The sequence below is a fragment of the Lithobates pipiens genome, unplaced genomic scaffold, assembly GCF_037356315.1.
Source record: "Lithobates pipiens isolate NorthernLeopardFrog02 unplaced genomic scaffold, aLitPip1_a1.2 Scaffold_18, whole genome shotgun sequence".
Classification (NCBI taxonomy): domain Eukaryota; kingdom Metazoa; phylum Chordata; class Amphibia; order Anura; family Ranidae; genus Lithobates; species Lithobates pipiens.
Window position 1 is genome coordinate 263,076,289 of NW_027507758.1, and position 21,793 is coordinate 263,098,081.

At 38.8% G+C, this 21,793-nt stretch overlaps 1 protein-coding gene across 6 annotated transcripts in view; it reads right to left on the bottom strand.

The window, feature by feature from the left end:
- Nucleotides 1-21,793, bottom strand: part of LAMA2 (laminin subunit alpha 2) — a 1,237,914-nt gene that overhangs the window by 23,552 nt on the left and 1,192,569 nt on the right. For all 6 annotated transcript variants that reach the window (XM_077486899.1, XM_077486900.1, XM_077486895.1 and 3 more), the window contains 5 exons: nucleotides 20,444-20,620; nucleotides 17,133-17,322; nucleotides 11,302-11,361; nucleotides 5,630-5,739; nucleotides 5,319-5,508 (listed from right to left, as the gene is read on the bottom strand). In XM_077486899.1, the coding sequence (XP_077343025.1) occupies nucleotides 5,319-5,508; nucleotides 5,630-5,739; nucleotides 11,302-11,361; nucleotides 17,133-17,322; nucleotides 20,444-20,620 (727 nt within the window). The remainder of the gene's footprint in view (nucleotides 1-5,318; nucleotides 5,509-5,629; nucleotides 5,740-11,301; nucleotides 11,362-17,132; nucleotides 17,323-20,443; nucleotides 20,621-21,793) is intronic.

Consider the following 21,793-nt stretch of genomic DNA (forward strand, 5'->3'; position numbering starts at 1 on the left):
TTTGTTGCAGTTTAGGTCAACATTTGGCTGGTTTTAATAAGGTTTCTGGTGTAATAATAGGTGTTCTTCCCAAGACAATATTTACAGTGCTCAAGGGAAACCACATCAAAACTGTATGTTTTATCTTTTACTGTATCTCATCCTACTTGAGACAATGGAGCACATGCATGAAAATCCTGGGTCTGATCAACTACCCTTTTATCCCTGAAAGCCCACTATGACATATTAGACATGCGTAAAGATTTTTTTTTTTTTAAATATCCAGACCTTTATACTTCATGGTGAGCAAGTCTAGCAATTGGGATTCCAATCTTCATCACTTTCTATAGTATGTCTGCCCCACTAGATGTGCATGAAAATATTTTTAAATTTTAGTTATAATGTTGTCTAATCTGTGTTCCTGATTAGGGATGGGCCGAACACCCCCCCGGATTGGTTCGCACCAGAACATACCGAACAGGCAAAAAAATTGTCAGAACAACAAACACCGGTAAAGTCTATGGGACACGACCATGAATAATCAAATGTGCTAATTTTAAAGGCTTATATGCAAGTTATTGTCATAAAAAGTGTTTGGGGACCCGGGTCCTGCCCCAGGGGACATGTATCAATGCAAAAAAAAGTTTTAAAAACTGCAGTTTTTTCGGGAGCAATGATTTTAATAATGCTTAAAGTAAAACAATAAAAGTGAAATATTCCTTTACATTTCGTACCTGGGAGGGTGTCTATAGTATGTCTGTAAAGTGGTGCATTTTTCCCGTGTTTAGAACAGTCCCTGCAGGAAATTACATTTCTAAAGGAAAAAAAGTAATTTAAACACTTGGCGCCCAAGCTACGTCATATGGCGTTGTGGGCTTTGTGGTATAATATCTGAATGATGCCTGAGGCCACAGACATCATTCAGATATCGTCATTTTCAGCCAGCAATTCCCTGCACCATAAGAACAATCATAGTGGCTGTTCCGCCGCTTAATCCTTCTTACGGGTGGTGGGAGGGGACGCCCCCCTCCCGCCGCCCTCCGGGGGTTGTACCGACTCACCGCTTCCATCGGTGAGTCTGTCACAGGATCCGCCGGCCCCAGATGATACCATAGAGATTTACAGTGGACCAGATCGTCCCTGGAGTCTCTATGATCGTTCGGAGGCCGGGCGCAATGTTATGACGTCACGCCCGGCCCCTGCAATCAAATTAACGGCGTCGTTTTGGCTGGGAAGCCAGGATTGTTTTTTTTTTTTTATTTTTAATTTTAGGCTTCCCAGCCTAGAGGTGAGATATGTGGTCTTATTGACCCCATATCTCACTGTAAATAGGTCCGATCGTGCCAGATTCCTATTACAAGGGATGTTTACATTCCTTGTAATAGGAATAAAAGTAGTCAATTTTTTTTTAAAGTGTCAAACTAAAAAAATAAAATTAGCAATACATTTTTTTTTAAGTGCCCCTGTCCCGTGAGCTCATACGCAGAAGCGAACACATACGTAAGTCCCATCCACATATGAAAACGGTGTTCAAACCACACATGTGAGGTATCGCCGCGAACGTTTGAGCGAGAGCAATAATTCTAGCCCTAGACCTCCTCTGTAACCCAAAACATGTAACCAGTAAAAAAATTTAAAGCGTCGCCTATGGGGATTTTTAAATACCAACGTTTGGCGCCATTCCACGAGCGCATGCAATTTTGAAGCGTGACATGTTGGGTATCTATTTACTCGGCGTATCTTCCTCTCTTCCTCTTTCACATTATGCAAAAAAATTGGGCTAACTTTACTTTTTTTTTTTTAAAGCATGAAAAAAACGTGCTCAAAAAATTGCTGTGCAAATACCGTGCGAGATAAAAAGTTGCAACGACCGCCATTGTATTCTCTAGGGTCTTTGCTAAAAAAAACATATATAATGTTTGGGGGTTTTATGTAATTTTCTAGCAAAAAAATTATGAATTTTACATGTAGGAGAGAAATGTCAGAATTGGCCTGGATGCGAAGTGGTTAAAAGTACTCGCGGCTGTAATGAATTGTCGGTCCCGGCAATACAGATAAAAGATTCATTTAAAAAAACAGCATGGGATCTCCCCAGTCCATTACCAGGCCCTTGGGCCGGTGGTTGTGGGGGTCTGTGGGCGGGGGGCTTATCGGAATCTGGAAGCCTCCCTTAACCCCCTGTGTGAAATGGTAACGGGGTACAAATGTACCCCTACCATTTCACAAATAAAGTGTCAAAATGGTACAAAAGACAAGACACAGTTTCGAACAAGTCCTTTATTAAAAAATAAAAAAATAAAAATGACCCACGACTGTTAATGTTTCATGTTAGTGTCCCATAGACTTTAACTGTTTTTTTCGGCGGCTTTTGAATTTGCCCCAAACACCGCATATTATCCGGTGTTCTGCTGAACATCCGAACAACCAAAGTTCGGCCCAAACCATTCACCCATCCCTATTCCTGACTGGATTATAAGGGCCCTGATTTAAAACTAGCCAGTTGGAATGGGGCTATCTTTAATATGAAGGGTGTTTTTACTTTTCAGTTGCACATATAATGTATTACAGAAATTTAACAACTTGTCTTCCAGAAGATTTACCCTCCTTCATGACCAGGCCATTGTTTGCGGTACGGCACTGCGTTACTTTAACTAACAATTGTGTGATTGTGTGACACTGTACCCAAATAAAATGTATGTAATTTTTTTTCCCACAAATAAAGCTTTCTTTTGGTGCATTTGATCACCACTGCATTTTTTTTTGCACTATAAACAAAAAAGAAATAATCCCAATAAGCGTATATTGATTGATTTACATGAACATTATAGTGTTTACAAACTATGGTATATATGATTGGATTACTGCAGAAGACAATTAAACATTAACTGATACTTTTGACACTTTTCCGTGACACTAATCCAGTGATCAGTGCTAAAAATATGCACTGTCACTGTAATTATGACACTGGTTGGGAAGGGGTTAAACATCTAAGGCAATCAAATGGTTAACTATGTGCCTAGCCAGTGTTTTTGTGTACTGTGTTGGTGCTTTTACTAGGGCAAGCAATAGATTTTATTCCCTACTTTGCAGGAACACAAAATCCATCCCTTCCCCCTATCAAAATGGAGATCTGCTTTGTTACATAGGCAGATCTCCATTCTGTGTGATCGATAGGTGCCGGGGGACATTAAGTGCCCGTCACTTGTAGATTGGCTTCTACTGTGATTAATGACAGCAGAAGTGGCCCGCCGACAGCACCCATGCCCCCCTCAGGCGGAAGTGCAGAATCACGTATATATGCCTGATCCTGCACAGGAGAGCCACCCTGTAGCAGTAAATATTTTATGGGGAGGTACTGAAGCAGTTGAAAAAGTGCTTTAAAACACTAAAAAAATGACATAATCTCCTAATAGATCTGCTGTATGTGGCCTGTTAACCACAAAGCAAGAATTGGGGATATGACATGCATAAATGTTTTTATCTAGAGTGTTTCAAAATGTATGAGTTGGCAAAAAAATCAGAAGTGAATTATCTTCAATGACTCTTTAGTAGAAATTCAATACATGAAGTCCAGCCATATAGAGAACTGTTTGACCTGGAAGTTGGGGATACCTTTCACAACCCTCTTGTTAGCATGAAGGCTGTAAATTGACATCATTCCAGTAGTTAGGTGCTTAAAACCCAAAACCTCTGAGCTGTCCAGCAACATGCGCCCACCACTAGTGGGTGTGAGCAGATATTCCATGTGCAGAAGCTTCTCTCTAAGGGGTAAATTTACTAATGTGATAACATGGTCACGTGACTCATTTACTGTAAAACGAAAAATGTGCCGGTACATATTGTTTAAAAAGCTCTTAAGTCCTATTCACAAATGGACCAGAGAGTAAAATAACATGTGATATTTACCACTAGGGTATTGTTGGAGGTATCACGTGTGCTATTTGTCAAAAAACATCATGAGGGTCGGTGCCATCAGTTGACATACCCAATTGGTTCCTCCCTTACCTATAAATAAGAACTGTCAAAAAATGGTAGAGGAGGCATTTAGCAGTCAGCCGTCCCCGTGAGCTCTTTTTTTTTTTTCAGGTTCCAGCAGTGTGTGGACGTTGTGATTGATGATAAATCTACACTGGGGGACACAGTTTGTTTTATTTTGCAACAAATAAATTGTCACACTCGTGACCCGGTCCTGAGGTCTGTGACCGTGGGCGCAGGACCAGCGGACCCGATCGCTGCTGGTGTCCCGCGATCGGGTCACAGAGCTGAAGAATGAGGAGAGGTCTGTGTAAACAAACTTCTCCCCGTGTTTCCTACTGTGGCTGTCACCGATCGTCTGTTCCCTGTTATAGGGAAAGACAATCACATGCCAGGCCACGCCACCTACAATAAAAAAAAAACACATAACTTCACACATAGCCCCTCTTCGCCCCCTAGTGGTTAACTCCTTCACTGCCAGTGTCATTTACACAGGAATCAGTGCATTTAAATAGCACTGATTGCTGTATAAATGACAATGGTGCCAAAAATGTGTCAAAAATGTCCGATGTGTCCGCCATAATGTTGCAGTCACAATAAAAATCACTAATCACTGCCATTACTAGTAAAAAAAATAATAAAAATGCTATAAAACTATCCCCTATTTTGTAAACACTATAACTTTTGCGCAAACCAATCAATAATCGCTAATTGTGATTTTTTACCAAAAATATGTAGAAGAATATGTATCGGCCTAAACTGAGGAAAAAAAATGTTTTTTTATATATTTTTTGGGGATATTTATTATAGCAAAAAGTAAAAAATATTGCATTTTTTTCAAAATTGTCGTTCTATTTTTGTTTATAGCGTAAAAAATAAAAACCGCAGAGGTGACCAAATACCACCAAAAGAAAGCTCTATTTGTGGGAAAAAAAGGATGCCAATTTTGTTTGGGAGCCACGTCGCACGACCGCGCAATTGTCAGTTAAAGCGACGCAGTGCCGAATCGCAAAAAGGGGCTTGGTACTTTGGCTGCAAATTGGTCCGTGGCTTAAGTGGTTAAACCACACCTAAGTTGGTGCAATATTTTCTGTTATTGTTGGCGTTTAGTTTGTGGTCTGTTTCCTGCAAATGATTCATGTTCTAATGTATTAAAAACCTCTGGGCTAATAATATACTGTATATGATTAGGCAGACAAGCTAGTAAATGTCATATCCTGTTTACTGAGTTATAAACATTCTTACACTGTCTTTTGTATTTAGTAATGCAAAAAAAAAATCCTCAGCATGTATATTAGAATGTGTAACATTAGTATGCACATTAATATGTATACCCTTTGAGCAATGTTTTAAAACATATGTACCTTATGCCACTCTCCATCGTTAACTTTTTGAGGAACCATTGTGGTGGTATCTCCACTTCCAAGATCATATCTAAAGTGGGCCATTCCATCTTTAATTTGGACAGTGGCAAAATCAGCATGGTTGATGCGAGCCATGTAGAACAGTAAGCCTGAATCGGAGGTAGTGCGAAGTTCAAGTTCTATGGAAAGTCTGTAATTATATTATAGAAAAACAAAATGCAGTGAAAATTAATTTCACATAGATTACTAGGTCACAGTAAATTTCAAAGAAATAAAAAACTAAAGCGAAGAGTACAAAAAATATAACTCACTTGTTTTTTACTTTTGTGTCATCAAATGCAAATGCCATATGGCTATTCCTGGACAGGCCAAACTGCTTTCCTCCTATGATAATCTCTGGCTTTTTTTCAGCCGCACATCCCTTTAAATAAAAACAAACAGGTTCTACACATTTCTCAATGTAGTTTTGTTGTCTAATTGGTCATTAAAGTTGTCATTAATCTTCCGGTGGACTCCAAAAGCATATTTGGCTTAGGGAAATAAGAAAAAAAAGCACCCTAATCTATGAGATATACATTATGTGTATCCTTTGCTGCTCTAGACTGCAAAGAGCATGCTTTGAGTTGCGAAAAGCACAAAAGCAGTAGGATTATTACAGTTATTTGGCTGTCACAAAGCTAATGACATGGTGCTATAGAAAGTTTGAGTAATGCTGCTAAAATAGATCTGTCTGATTCAAGTATCTAAAAGCAATATACAGCCAAAAATGAATGGACAGATAAATCATTGTATCATATACTTTACTAAACTTTATATCAATATTAACCCTTTGAGGACCAAGGGACGTATTTGTCCCATGTTTTTGCCTGTACCATCTGATTAAGAACTTAAAATACTTTCTTTTTTTTTTGTTGGTTTGAGTCAAAATATTAGTTCTTAACAAATGGATCTAGCTTTTTGCCAGTTATTTCATGAAATGGCTTAGTTATAGCAACTGAAGTGTACGAACTTACGAAACTGTACAAAAATAAAAGTTGCTTCATTTTTTTTTCCATAAAAAGTAACCTAAATAGTCAGATGTTATTGAATCATAATTCCTCCCCCAAAAACGTGTGGAAATGGTTTTATTTATTCTTCAAATAAATTCTTAAAGGGAAAAAAATATAATTATTTTTATATTGATGACTGTAATCTTATGGTCCTCAAAGAGTTAAATTCTAAAACTATAGGAAAAACCTAGCCAGGATTATGATTAAATATTCAATGTTAAAAAAAATAAAAAATAAAAAATAATGTTAACTCTCCATGTATAGGTAGCACTTAGCATTTGTCTGGTCACCAGACCAATTTTTAGAAAAAAATCTTCCCATACATTGTGTGTGCATTTAACATATTTTATGTATGCCATTTATATCTTTCTTTTATGTTTGTAAAGAAGGGGCTAGAATTACTAATGCATTAAAAAAAATACAGTCTGTTATCTTATCACAGCAGCAGTAAGTGAAAAAAATATTCACTTGATGGGGAAGAAGACAGCACACTTATTTTGGAGAGTGGAGAATGGCTAGGACGTATTTTTATTGTTCTCTGTATCTTCCAGTCTCAGTGACACGTGTACCTTCTAATTTCTTCTCCTGGGGTCACTGGGACAGGAAGTGAGCGGATGTCTCTCCAGTGAGGAAACAAGACAGAAACAGAAACTTTTTTTTTTTAGTTGGGTTTTGCTTTATCATTGGAGCTAGGATTTCATTTTTTAATAATAATTACAATAGGAAAGCATGCCTACTGGCACCTCCAAAGAGTCAAGGGCTTAATACTGTTTTTTTTTTTTTTAATGAAAGGTTGTGGCTATTGCTATTAAATATTTTGGTATGCAAACACATTTTTTTATAGGTTTTGTGTATCTGATTGATCAAAACAATAATTTAAAAAAGCTTAATATGGAATGCTTATGGTTTGCCTACATTTAGGGCACTAGGCATTTACTGTATATCAGGGATATGCAATAAGCAGACCTCCAGCTGTTGCAGAACTACAAGTCCCATGAGGCATAGCAAGACGCTGACAGCCGCAAGCATGACACCCAGAGGCAGAGGCATGATGGGAGTTGTAGTTTTGCAACACTTGGAGGTCCGCTAATTGCATATCTCTGCTGTATATGTTTACTATACATACAAGAACCTTGGTTGAGCAGGATGGACTTGTGTCTTTTTTCAACTAGACTTACTATGTAACTATGTAACCTATGAAACATTATTTAAGTCTTTTATAGATATTATGTTATCAAAAATCTTCCAAGGTTCACTCTAAATGTCACACACTTTTGGTGCAGGTATCAATTCCTCCTGAAGGATTGCACACAACTGTTAACAACTGATTGTAAATGGATTGTAAATGGAAGGATGTGTGCACAGACTTGTGGTTAGGGCTGGGGAGTCAAAAAAAAGGCACGCTTGTGTAACTTATTGGTACATATTTTGTAAGGCTAAAAGAAATAGAATTATTTATTACAATTGGGTATGTGAGACTTATACCTAGTACTTATACCTAGACCTACTACATTGATATAGAAATTTATCAGTATTTCTTTAAAGTGTAAAAAAAAGAAAATACAACAAAACTACCATGTTAGCAGTGCAAAGCTAGTAAAGAAGAAAGAGTTTTAGATAAAAGCTTATAACATTAAATGGCTTATTTACTGTGATTAAGGGGGAAAAAAACACACTGTACTAAACGCCAAGTTATGTCTGTTTGAATAAATTCTATACTGATGCTGTTAATTATAATGTCTGTAAAATAAGGAAAACACTGCAATAATAGAAATGCTTGCTAAATCATTGTTTAAGGAGAAATGTGTATAGTGTTAAGATAAAAGCTTCCCCTTTTTGTCAGGACCACAAGTAGGATGTACGAAATCATGCCTGAGATCCTCAATCAGCTTTCTTGCTGCTTTAATTATCCAAATCCATGGTCTCCTGCAGCCAATTATATGACCTATGCTGAAACATTGGTTGCGTTATCTTTGTCAAAGAAGATAGAGGGGATGATGTGCAGGCAGAGCCAACTAATGAGCACCTCTGTTGGATGTATAAAAGCCCAGGCATTTTTGTTTAGGTGTCCACTTTCAAAGTATTCCCTGTTTTTTGGATGTCCCCTCTCTGTTTCCATTGTACACAGAAAGATACCTCCCTCCTTCTCAGCTGCTAGGTTTTTTTATAGGACCATGGGTTGCAATAATTTCAACACTAACACCAATCTTTAGGCTGATTATTTAAACTAGAAAAAGTACACAGTTTAGTACCAAATAAAATACTGCTTTCAGTGCTCTGTTCACATTATTATAAGCAATGTGATCTTTACACAAAGCGGCTGTAACTGCTTTTACTAGCAGAGGATGGAGTTGAAAATGTCCATGTCTTGCCCTATTACACAGTATTCTGAGTACTTTATGAAAGAAGTACAATGGGGAAAAAGGCACTGATGTGGTTTAAAGATCCAGGAAAGCAAATTTCATGAGAAGTCTGTAACCCAGAACAACCAACCACACACCATAATTTACCAGTTGTAAGCTAATAGCTGTTTGTTATAAGACACTGTATTGTTTATGCATGGTTAATGTGATACTAAAGTCTCAATTTTTATTTTGTTTTAAAAGAACACATGTTATATTTAAATGCTCTATGTAGTAGTTTTGCACAGAGCAGCCCAGATCCTCCTCTTCTTGGGTCCCTTGTCAGTACTCCTGGCCCCTCCCTCCTGCTGAGTGTCCCCACAGCAAGCAGCTTGCTATGGGGGCACAAGGGCCAAGCTGCTGCTCTGTGTGTGAATTCAGACATGGAGCTGTGGCCCAGCCCCCAACCTCCCCCTCTCCTCATTGGCACACTCAATTTGATTGACAACAGCAGGAGCCAATGGCTCCCCGATGCTGTCTCAGCCAATGAGGAGAGGGAGTCCCAGACAGTCGAGCCTCTTGTGCAACATCACTGGATCTAGATGGGCTCAGGTAAGAAATGGGGGGCTGAGGGGGGCCGCTGCACACAGAAGGTTTTCCCAATTACAACCACTTTAAAGTTTCTGTAAAACCAAAAATTAAAATGTAACATATTGCAGTGTATATTTCTTTAGATGTGGTTGCTGCATTAAAGTAACATTAAACCTTTGTTTTTTTTTAATCAAAATAACAAACATGGCATACTTACCTGCTTTGTTTTTGCAAAGATATTGCACTGAGTAGCCCATATTATTCTTTTTTGGGGCCCTCCGCTGGCAATCCAGGCCCCTCCTCTTCAACAAATGCACCCATGCAGACTCACTCCTGAGCTGTCCCGTCTGCATCTTATGACATAGACTGGGCAACTCTGCCCTCCCCCCGCTCCCTTATCACAGCATTTGATTGACAGCAACGGAAGGTAATGGCTGCCCAATGACCAGGGAGGTAGCACGAGAGCCACTGCTCTTGTGCATGTCATTGGATAGGATCGGGCTTAGGTAAGAATAAGAGGGGGCTGTGGGGAATGCATAGAATACATCGACTGCATTAAGATAAAAAAAAAACTTGAGGCTTTAGAACCACTTTAATGTTCTTATTTCAGTTTATATTTCCTTTATTTTACTTGGTGATCCTGCCAGTTAAATGATTCCTGCCCATGAGTGACAGTGATTAATCACTGTACTGTGTCTATGGAGGAGAAGCATTGTAAACCTAGGCTGCTCTTCTGGAATTGGGCTACAAACACCTCCTCATCTATAACATAGCTGAAGAAGTTTTGTAGTTCACAGAAGATAGCATGGAAAGCAGGATCCCATTGTTTGAGATTTTAGTTACATTGAGGATTATGCTTCAGGGTAGTACAACATAATAGAACAGTATAAATTATGGGCGCAGTTCCGCAGTGCAAATGTTTGAAACAAATAAAGCAAATCTGTAACTTTCCTTTGGGATAAGCTACATATACATACTGTGTGTATATATACAGTATAAATATATAATATATATATATCGTATTTATCTGTATATAACACGCACAGATGTATAACATGCACCCCAATTTTAGGCAGGACGTTTCTGTAAAAAAGCTTACATTTTAAATAAGGAACTTTGAAGCAAAATTAGGGTCACAGCTCATCAATGCACCCTTCTCAGTGCCCATCTGCAGCCTCTAAATTGCCCATAAATGCACTCTGCTTAGTGCCCATCTGCAGCCATTAAATTACCCAACAATGCACCCTGCTCGGTGCCCATCTGCAACCATTAAATTGCCCAAACAATGCAGCCTGTTCAGTGCTCATCTGCAGCCTCACCTTTCCCATCATTGCAGCCTTGCCAGTGTTGGATTATCCCTGCTGTCTCTAAGGGAAGAGGAGGAGCCAGCGCCGCTGAATTACACAGAGCCGCGATCACCTGTGTACCCGGAGCTCCGTAACTCACAGCCATGCCTCCTGGCCCTGCTCATATGATAGACAGAACAGTGGCCAAGTGCGGGGCCAGGAAGCGTGGTTGTGAGTGATGGAGCGTTGGGTAACCAGGAGATTGCGACTCTGTGTAATTCAGCAGTGCTTGCTCCTCTTCCCTCAGAGACAGCAGGAATCAGTGTACAACACACACCCACGATTTTCCTCTGATTTTAAGGGGAAAAAGTGCGTGTTATACGCCGATAAATATGTTATATATATATTAGTTATTTTTTTATTTTTTTAGAGCGTGAAATTAGTTTATAAAATCATATTCATCTAATACGCCACTTGCAAATATATCAACAGGAACGCTAGGATACATTTTCATTTCCTTTGCTAAAGAAAACCCTGAAAGAGAATTATTACAAATTGAGGTAGTCCTGTCACATGCTGTATTATGTTCACTACATAGGAATGGAGAGAGAATGAAGGAAGGAGAAATGATTAGTTTTGTAGCAGTGAAAAAAAAAAAATATAAAACAGAGAAATGATAGAGAACCACATTAAGCAGGTAAGAGGTAATGGATACCGTTGAGGAATCAAGCTCATCTGTGATATTGGCACTCTTCACTTCAGTGGTTTCAGGCTCCTATGGTGCAGCAAATAAGCATTTGTTAGAATTGCATACATTGTGAGCCAAATCCATAACACGTCTAGCCATTCTAAAAACATGACACAATAGTGTTCTTTGTCAATACTCTTCATTCTCATTGTATTTTTCATAAAATGATTAAACAAATGCTGATTTATATGGTAAAATTAATGTGCTTTTAAATAAATACAGCACTTGCAAAATTGTGATTGCCTTTAAAACACATTAAGGTTATAATGTTAAGGTTGCCACCTAATCATAGAAAGTTAAATATCTAATAGATATTGTAGAATTATTTCAGTTTTTTATGTTTTAAACAGGAGGAATTTTTTTTCTCTTACTAGTTTTTAAAAGTAAAGAAAAAGAACACTTACGAATGCATATAGTTACTTCAACACCCAGGATATTTACTATTTAGTCTCGTTTTTTTGAATCACGTGTTGAATTGAATTGTGAGTAGCCCCGTGCATGCTACACACACTATAGAAGCATGTAGTGATCATTAAAAAGTGCCAGAACTATAAATAATATGATTTTGGAGAAGTTAGACTGGTATGTGAATAGGAGGCTTAATCATAGAAAGGGGCAATATGCCTTTTGTCTGCGGCTATTAACAAAATGTTTTGAATTGATTCATTTGCCCCTTTTTTCATGAAAATACGGATTCCAACACTTTGCCAAATTGTAATGCTGGTCTGCCCAATACATAATTCTTCATATTATGGTAGAGGGTTCCATGTGTATTTGCCAACACAGAGTGTGTGCATTGATCATGTATCCATACATTTTCGAACTATTAGGGTCTTTTATAATATAGTAGAGGGTTTCATGTACAATTTATACCATAGCAGTTGGTAATGTTCATTTGCTGTCCATGTTTCTCCAAACTATATATATATATATTTTTATTATTAATTATTTTTATTTAAATAATGGATTAATTAATTTAATTATAGCAAAATAGAAACTCTGAAATGTCCATGTGTACCATAACATTTTTGTTAACTTATTAGAAAATTACTAATATGCAGAACATAATGTGCCTGCTTGCATCTCTGGATGCAATAAAATGGACAGAACTTTCTACCATACTACCAAGGCATGTCTGTGCAATCAACACTACTATCAGCATACAAATATAGAGGAAAACATCAGACATTGTTGAGAATTTAGTGAAAAGATCCACAGCCCCAGAGTGGCTGAGCCATCTGTTGTTTTGTTGAGAGTGCATTTGTATTGTCACATTAGTCTACATGGTATTATACAGTATAACTCCATCAAGTAGAGTATGAGCTTGGTTTATTCAGACATATACTTTTTGGAACCTCCTCATCTTGATGTCTTGTAGTTCTGCTTTATTTTAATTCTATTTAGTTTAATTTAAAAAAAATACAGTTAAGGGAAGCCACCTTTTAAGGATCACATCTATATATCTTTGCAAACAGCAAGATCTGCCTCATTCTTTAATGTGGCTTGGATTATGCTACAACAATCTTCAAAACCCAGATTACAATAACATTCATATACTGAAAGACAAAATAATCAGCTTGAATCCCTAATTTACATAAAATATCAATTTATAAAAGGATATGCAATTTACACTATATCTTGTTTTGCTCAATGTAAAAAGAGATTTAGGTGTAAGACAGATAAAATATAGATGGCCAGAAGTGCAAAGATGTAGGCAAGATTCAGTTCCTCAACCAAACAATATCTAAAAATAGAACATGCCCATGGGATTTGGTTTAAAGTGGTTGTAAACCCTCACACACCACTCTTACCTACAGGCTTACCTGTAGGTGCCATGAATATCTCCTAAACTTGCACCGTTTAGGAGACATTCACTGTATCAGCATGTGCCAACATCATTGAATGCTCATTGAAGAAACAGCTCTCTCGTGCCATTTCTTCAGCTGCTGTGTCGTTACCTGCGGCTCTTGCACGCATGCGCTAGAGTGACAATCACAATGACGGAGCCAGCGATACCCAGAAATAACTCAGGGAGACATGTCGCTGGCCACAGCAGGGTGCTGAGACCGCTGCGGGGGCTTCGATCTTAGGTAAGTATTAATAATGTGCTAGTGTGCTATGCATACCAGCTCATTATGCCTTTGTCTTGCAGGTTTTTTTTTTTTTGTGGGTTTACAACCACTTTAAGTTGCACCAAAAGCTAAAATTACATTACATAAAATTATACATATTTTAATTCCATAGTAAAGAAAAGCAAGGGTAAACATTACATGTATCTTAAAATTGAAAAGACATATCAGTGTTGGTGGGAGTCATGATTTAAAGAAGAAGTAAACCCTAATGGGTTTACTTCTTCTTTGTCTCCCTGCAAAGGTAAAGCATAATGGTCTACTATGCATCGCATAGTAGCCCATTATGTGTCACTTACCTGATACAGAAGCCAGTTATGTCACCGCTGTCCCCTGTAGCACGGAGCATCACTCACTTATCACTTACCACTCACAACGCCGGAGCAGCGATGATGTCACTTCTGCGCATGAACACAGGAGCCACTAACGGCATATCGCCGTTAACAGCGGCATGCTGCTAACGGTGATAGTGCGCCTGCGTGCCGCTGTCTACGGCGCATGCGCCATAGACAGTGGTGCCTGTCTTTTTGTAAATATCTCCTAAACTGTGTAGGTTTAGGAGATATTTCTTGGACCTACAGGTAAGCCTTAATCTAGGCTTACTTGTAGTTTTTAAGGGTTTAAAACCACTTTAATACCCACATTGCATTTGCTAAATGGGAATGCTTATGCGTTTTTCTTCCTTTTTTTACCCTTATAATATGGTCTCTCCACAGATATGCTTGGATTTGGATTTCATTGTTTCCTAAAGAAGTGAACATTGCTTCATGAAACATGTCGAGATATAGTCTAGCATTTATGTATTTTTTTCTTCTGCATGTAGCACTGTCCCCGCAGGCTTGCTGAGTGTTGACTTCATAGGCCTCTCTCTAGTTAGCTGGTTGCTAAGGGTTTCCACTTTGGATGCTAGGGTTTTACACATATCCCCCCTTACTCCCACTTGCTCGTTACTCAATGACCAGCCCAGAGTATTTGTGTTTTTGGATTTTATTTGGAACTTGGATGGGAGAAAGGATTAGTGGGATACTCCAACTTGAACTATTTACAGTGGATAAGGACAACTCTCACTTGGTCTCACCGGATTATTTGTGTAAGCATTCACACGGCTTGAACCATACTGCTACATGTATGGAGGAATTAAGTCTTCTTGCTCTCACTAGCAGCAGACTTGATGCACTACATTATCTTCAGGATACTCTCTAGCATCCCCTTGACTGACCCCCGTCCACCGACTCTTCTAGCTGAAGGGTGGTCCTCACAGGACAGGCTCAAAAGACACAGATCTATGCTCACAGTAGGCAGAATCAGATCCTTGCTGGTGTCTTCCTTCCCTTGCTCTGCAGGACCTCTGAGCACATATGCCCTGGACTTTTATACAAAATCCCAGCATGCAGCGCATCTCTTTTCCTCTGCCAATACCCAGTACTGTAAAAAGCCTGTGCACTCACTTGTCAGGCCCCCTCTCACTGTCCAATATGCCTCTCTATTGCACCAGTGAGGGACAGTCAAACAAGGTGAGCTGCAACTGAGCACCATGAGCAGACCTAATGAATAAATCATGCTCCCTGGTATGCAGAGAGCACTCTATGTTGCCTCTATGTGGAAATATACACCAATGCTGATATGTCTTTTCAATTTTAAGATATATGTATTGTTCCCCCTGTCTTTCTTAATTTATTATGGAATAAAAATATGTATCATTTTATGTAATGTCATTTCAACTTTTTTTGGAGCAACTCAAACCAATTCCCATGGGCATGTTCTCTTTTTAGATATTGTTTAGGTGTAAGGTGGGTTTGATAAATAAATATCTCAGTGTCCCTATTTTGCCCAGTCAAAGTGATATTAAAGTCTAATTTTATTTCTTTAAAAATAATAAACATGCCATACTTACCTGCTCTGTGAAATGATTTTGCACAGAGCAGCCTGAATCCTCCTCTTCTTGGGTTCCTCATTGGCGTTCGTGGTCCCTCCCTTCTGGCGAGTGCCCCCACAGCAAGCAGCTTGCTATAGGGGCACCCACGCCGAGCCACAGCTCTGTGTGTCCATTCAGACACAGAGCCACGCTTCGGCCCTGCACCCTCTCTCTCCTGATTGGCTAACTGGCTTTGATTGACAGCAGTGGGAGCCAGTGGTGCTGCTGCTGTGTCTCAGCCATTTAGGAGGGAGAGACCCAGATGGCCGAGTATCTCGTGCACACCGCTGGATAGAGATGGACCTCAGGTAAGTAATTAAGGAGGCTTAGGATAGTGGCTGAACACAGAAGGTTTTTAATCTTAATGCCTAGAATGCATTAATCAAAAAACCTTCTGCCTTTACAACCATTTTAAGTCTGGCATACTAAAATGGTATACCTTGACATTTTTGTAACCTGGGGCAGGTCTTTGAATTAATATAAATACATTTAAAAGAATACCCTGTTTCCCCGAAAATAAGACCTAGCGTGACTGTCGGTGATGGTTGCAATATAAGCCCTACCCCCAAATAAGCCCTAGTTACCTTGCATGTCTTATTTTCAGGGTAGGGCTCATTTTCAGGGAAACAGGGTAGGGCTTATTTGGGGGTAGGGCTTATATTGCAGCCATCACCAACAATCACGCTAGGTCTTATTTTTGGGGAAACAGGGTAAAAAATACCTGAAAATGTAGACATTGAAAATACTACTGTATTTCCATATTGGTAAACATGATATTGCTCCCTTACATTGGTGGGCAGTGGAGAAATGACCCTTATGCCGGTAATCAGAGTAGTGTCCCCTTACATCTGTGGGCCATGTAACACCCCCTTAAGTTTGTGTTCAGAGGAGTACCTCTTATATTGATAGTAGATTGAATGTCTTCTTAAATTAGTTGTCAGTAAAAAGGGTTCCCTAACACTGGATTTTAAGACGACCAGAATATGTTGTACATGCAATATAAGAAATTATTTACACACTGACTTCCAGATAGCATCGTGTGTGTGTGTGGGCTTTTTTTGTGGAGGATAAAAAAAAGTGTATATTTATTCTCAATGGGTTTTGAAGAGAACACAGATCGATGGGATTTGAAATTAACTTGTAAAGCATTTAAGACATCTTTGCTTGACAATACTGCATTCACATGCCAACCATTGAACTACCAATTCATGCAAAATAAAATAAAAGAAACTTCATACACAGAATGCTGTCAGTTATTTTCATTGGCAGCCCTTTGAAATTTCTGTTGCACCATAAAAGTTATCTTTTACTTCAACTGTGAGCAAAACTTTAACATATGTTTAATGTAGTTGCTGGGAGTTTTCACCCAGCAGTCAGTCATTAAAATAAATCCAATAATAAATCTAAATAAATAATAAATTTAAATAAATCCATTAAAATAACAGTTTTAAAATAACATTTGACAAAATAAACACATTTCCAGGCTTGATCTCAGAATGCATATCTATCTATCTATCTATCTATCTATCTATCTATCTATCTATCTATCTATCTATCTATCTATCTATCTATCTATCTATCTATCTATCATTCAATGACTCACCTCAAGTTGTTTGTGTAACCCACATCCATGTTGTGTACAAATACTAATATTTTGTATTGTATAATGAAAGAAAATGCTTTTGAACATAAATTATCACCTTTCAACAGTGCAATATAATAATACATAATAATGGGATTCATTAGTCACTTACAGTAGGTGGAACAGAAGGTGGAATTGCTGGAATGACCTTCGATGCAGTGGTTGCTTCAGGCTGAGGGAGGACTAAAGCTTGAGTGACGTTTTTCTCTTTATCTTCTTCAAGTGTACTGTCTGGCACCAGAGTTGGACATCTTCCAATATCTGCATTCTCGAAAGATACAGGCTGGGCAAAGTCTATTGGCCTGTCAGAATAACCATCACAATAAATATTTAAACATTCATCTCATTTTATTATCTATCAAAAGTTTACCAGAGTTATACCCTTCTATTTCCTGTTAGCAGTCACTGGAACAGGAATTGAGAAGTAATTTCTTTGAGGCCCCTTTCACACTGGGGCAGTGTGGGCATCGGCGGTAAAGTCGTTTTAGCGGCAGTATGCCCCGCTAGTGGCCGAAAAAGGGTTAAAACCACCTGCAAAGCGCCGCTGCCCCTACCCATTGATTTCAATAGGTAGGAGTGGTTTAGGAGCGGTGAATACACCGCTCCTTCACCGCTCCATATATACAGCCAGCAGGACTTTTTTCACCGTCCTTCACACTGGAGTGAAAGGGGCCTTTTTTTCAGCCGCTACACAGGCGCTCTTTTTAGTGCTGTAGCTCCTGAAAACCGCCTCAGTGTGAAAGGGGCCTAATAGGGTCATAAAAAGCTGATGATTCAAAGAGTTTCCTTTTAAAAACCTCTTCCAAACCCTTATTGTATGTGTTCCTGTTTGGGAGATTTCCGCTCTCTTCCCATGCTGGTGAAAATGGTTACCAGGATAGAACACATAGAAAACTGTCCCAAGAAGGTGGACAGATAGAAATTAAAAGAAAATGTTGCAGACATATTTTTAGTGCCCATGATTACCTTTACAGTTTTTAATATAGAACCTCATCTGCCATGTAGCGGTCAACCCCCTTTTTTTATCTAGGACTTCCTGTAATACCGATACATCTTGTGCCAAATTTATTTGAAAGAACAAAAATGTAATCAATTTGAGCTCATCAGATCTTAGATAGCATAACTACATTCCTTTTCTTTTTTTTTCCTTTATTTTAATCTGTTGATCCTGTTAGTAACCTTTTTCCTGTCTTAGCATGACAATAGATGATTTGATCTTCTTTCCTTCCACCACAGGTGGCTCTCAATTCCCCCATCAACACAGTCAGTGTTGATGGAGAGGGAGACTTCCCAGCCAGCAAAACACGAATACTGCTAGCAGCCAAAGCCGCGGCCAGTAATTGAATGTCAAAATGTGACAGGCTGCTTATACCCAGTCGATTGATGGATTGACTTAACTAAAGTCAGCCTGGCCATATATGGAACAAATCCTGGCTGAATTTCAGTCCATGTACGACCCTCTTTACTCTGTGTATATCTATCAAGGGGCAAAGCTTTTACCCTAAGCTGCTATCTCTTGAAGCAGACACCACCCCTCATATGAGCATAACTGACAACACTACTTGTAGCAGAGACAGAGTGCACAATAAGTTACAAGCTCATTCGATATCTGGCAGAATCAAGAAGTATATAAAAAAACCTTTCAATTGTATATTTATTGGACTTAACGAGAAGCAAATAAAAAAGTTAATTTAAGGTTAACATACCCTTTACATTCAGGAGTCTTTCAGATGGGTGCTGACACCCACCCTACATGCTGAGCTGCTGTCTTCTGCATATGAATCCACCTTGCATTTTATGCATTAAGATACAAAACCTTCTGTGTGCAGCAACCCCCCTCAACCCCCTAATCCATACCTGAGCCTTATCTTTGTCCAGTGATGTTACACTAGAGCCTTGGCTGTCCAGGACTCTCTCTCCTAATTGGCTGAGACAAAGCAGATGCCTTTGGCTCCTGCTGCTGTCCATCAAAGTGAGTGAGCCAATGAAGAAAGAGAAGAGGTGGGGCCAAGCTACGGCTCCATGTCTCCATGTCCAAGCAAGCTGCTTGCTGTGGGGGTATTTGGTAAGAAGAAGTGGCAGGGAACACCGGCGAGGGACCAGAGAAGGGGAGGATCTGAGCTGCTCTGTGCAAAACCACTGCACAGAGCAGATAAGTATAACATGTTTGCTATTTTTAAACAAAAAACAAGACTTTAATATCACTTTAAGATTAGTTGGAGGGTGGTAGATGTGTTTTTAGCAAGCCCATGTAAGCCTCAACTAAGGTTTAAGGCTTGCCAGCCCACTTTTATTAAAACAGATGTCAAAGCAAAGTCCCTTACATCAGGTTTTCTCACGCAGTTTCAAAAAGCAAAACAGGTAACAGAAAATTTTGGACCACTTGACTTCCTCTTCAGCAGCACAGCTGCTCCTGCACTGGTCTCTTCTGTTTCTTGAGTAAATTACCTCCGTCTACAGACATGATCATACACCTGTCATCAAATGGGAGCACTCCTCCCTTCTGGCTGGGGCTGGAGCCTTGGGCTATTCCCAAGCCTTCATTATAAGAACCATGTACACCTGGACACACACCCTGCTGGTCTTTAAAAAACTGTGGACACGGGGTTGAAGATTTCCTCCCTCCCAAAGGACATTCAAATCTCCAAACTACAGAGCCCAATCTTGGAAGACCAAAATTCGAAGAAAGCTGTAAAAAACATTTTCTCCACTCATTATTGATAGCCAGGGGTCCGGAGATGCATATGTGTTTACCCTGTATCCTTTTTTCAACCATTTTCACAGTATCATGGCCTTGCTCTGTCACAACTGGTATAGTTAAAGTGATTGTAAATGATCACCTTCAGTTTAAAAATGAAATAAAAGGCTAACATTTATGTATAGATATAAAAAACAATATCAATGTATTTTTCTCTTTTTTATAAGTGATCACATTCCCTCTGATCTCAGCTGCATAAGAGCTGGGGTAGGAGAAGCACACTGATCTTCCCAGAGTGAATGGCTGTGCGGGGGGAGGGGGGGGGGTGTATGCCAGATCATTGGAGGAGAGGAGGCTGAGTTCCCAGCATAGCTAGAGGACTGACCACAGTAAATGTTCTTCTGCTTAGCGTGCTTAGTCTTTAATAGGAATGCAGAGGGACTGGCAGGGACACTAGGGATTTCACACAAAGGAGGCAGTACAAAGAGAACAGGATACTTTTTCATACAAGTACATGGTACAGTAAGCACATATCAGGAATTTGAAATGTTGGGATAACAAACACTTTAAGTTTTACGATTAAGCTTAATATATAAAGTTCAATTAATGTTAGATTTTGGGTTAGTGGTTCATGTTTAAAAGTGAGGTTTGGAGTTTAGTATTGGTTTTAGATTAATTGTTAAGGTCCAAAAGTACATAATTATTGAAGCGTGGGGTTGCCTTACACTGCATTGATGAGAAGGTTCCATATGCATCCCTCGAATGGTGGAACACCCTTGAACATTGTAAGCTGAGAATCAGATGGGATCCCACCTACAAAGAGCTTTTTCACGCTTATTGAATGACCTGCTGGCATCCTCAGTGTCTGGCTTCTATCTTCATCAACTTGCACAGTAAAGACACTAAAAAGAAGATAAAACACAGAAGTATGCGTTGAAATTACTGATTGGCTGCCTAGAAATATACTGTCACATATTTTGTTGCAATGTACATCATTTTAACTCTCCCACAGCCCTTGTGCTGGCAAATTTAAAAGCTAATAGCTTTTATATTAACCAAATTGGAAAAACAACCTGTTGCACAGCAAAGAGCAATAACGTTCATCTAATGATCTGGTCTCGGCTTTAGAAATGCTTTTGATGTGAATCCCATCTGCTTTGCATGTACCATTCTGGCAATAAAAATAGCTCTGGTATAGTAAAAGTTTTACACAGCATTGCTAAGTTGCATGATTACACTCAGTTGGCTTTAAAACAGCATGGGAGATACATCTGTTTGGATTATTATATCCAGGAGTAAACGGCTTCCATTGTCACTGAATGACAAATCAACATGCTGCTGAATATTCACACCGCGGGAAGCAAAGCTAGATGTACATTGAATGTAAAATGTGATAAATTTACAGGTACCTTTAGAGGGCATTACAAGCAACCTTGTTCATGTAAGAGAAGTAATTACATTGTTCTCTGTTCTATTAACTTCGTAGTTTAGATAAACAAGAACGGGTTGTTCTTTTCATCCTAGACTCTGACTGAATACTGGCATTCGAAACAGTGTTTTTCTCAGATTTAAGATATTATAGCCACGTACTCATTTAGAATGCATAAGAAAGAAGTTATTCTAGAAAGTTTACCAGGCAGTCGGAGTATAATCATTGCAATTTTGTCTACTTAACAACGCTGTTTATTACAATCATTCTACAGTAAGGAAAGCGTGATTGTTTAAAACAAAATCAAGTGCATGTAAAATAGGTAAAAAAAAAACTGCCTAAACAAATTGCTTTCAGCTATCTGAATAAATTGATGAATATATTAATTGAGAGATCACCCCCAGGAGACATCCTAAACATGGCCACCAATCCGAACAAATGATTTGCTATTCATTTTTAGATATCAGATTAGATATCTGATATCAAATTTATTCTACATACCCCTCTTCACCCCAAATATCTGCCTGTACTAGAAACATGAATTTTTATTGATCTAATCTGAGAAAAAATGATAGAAATTAACCAAAGAGAGCTAACACATTTGCTTGTTAACATATATAACTGTATATAGATACCTTGACCTTTC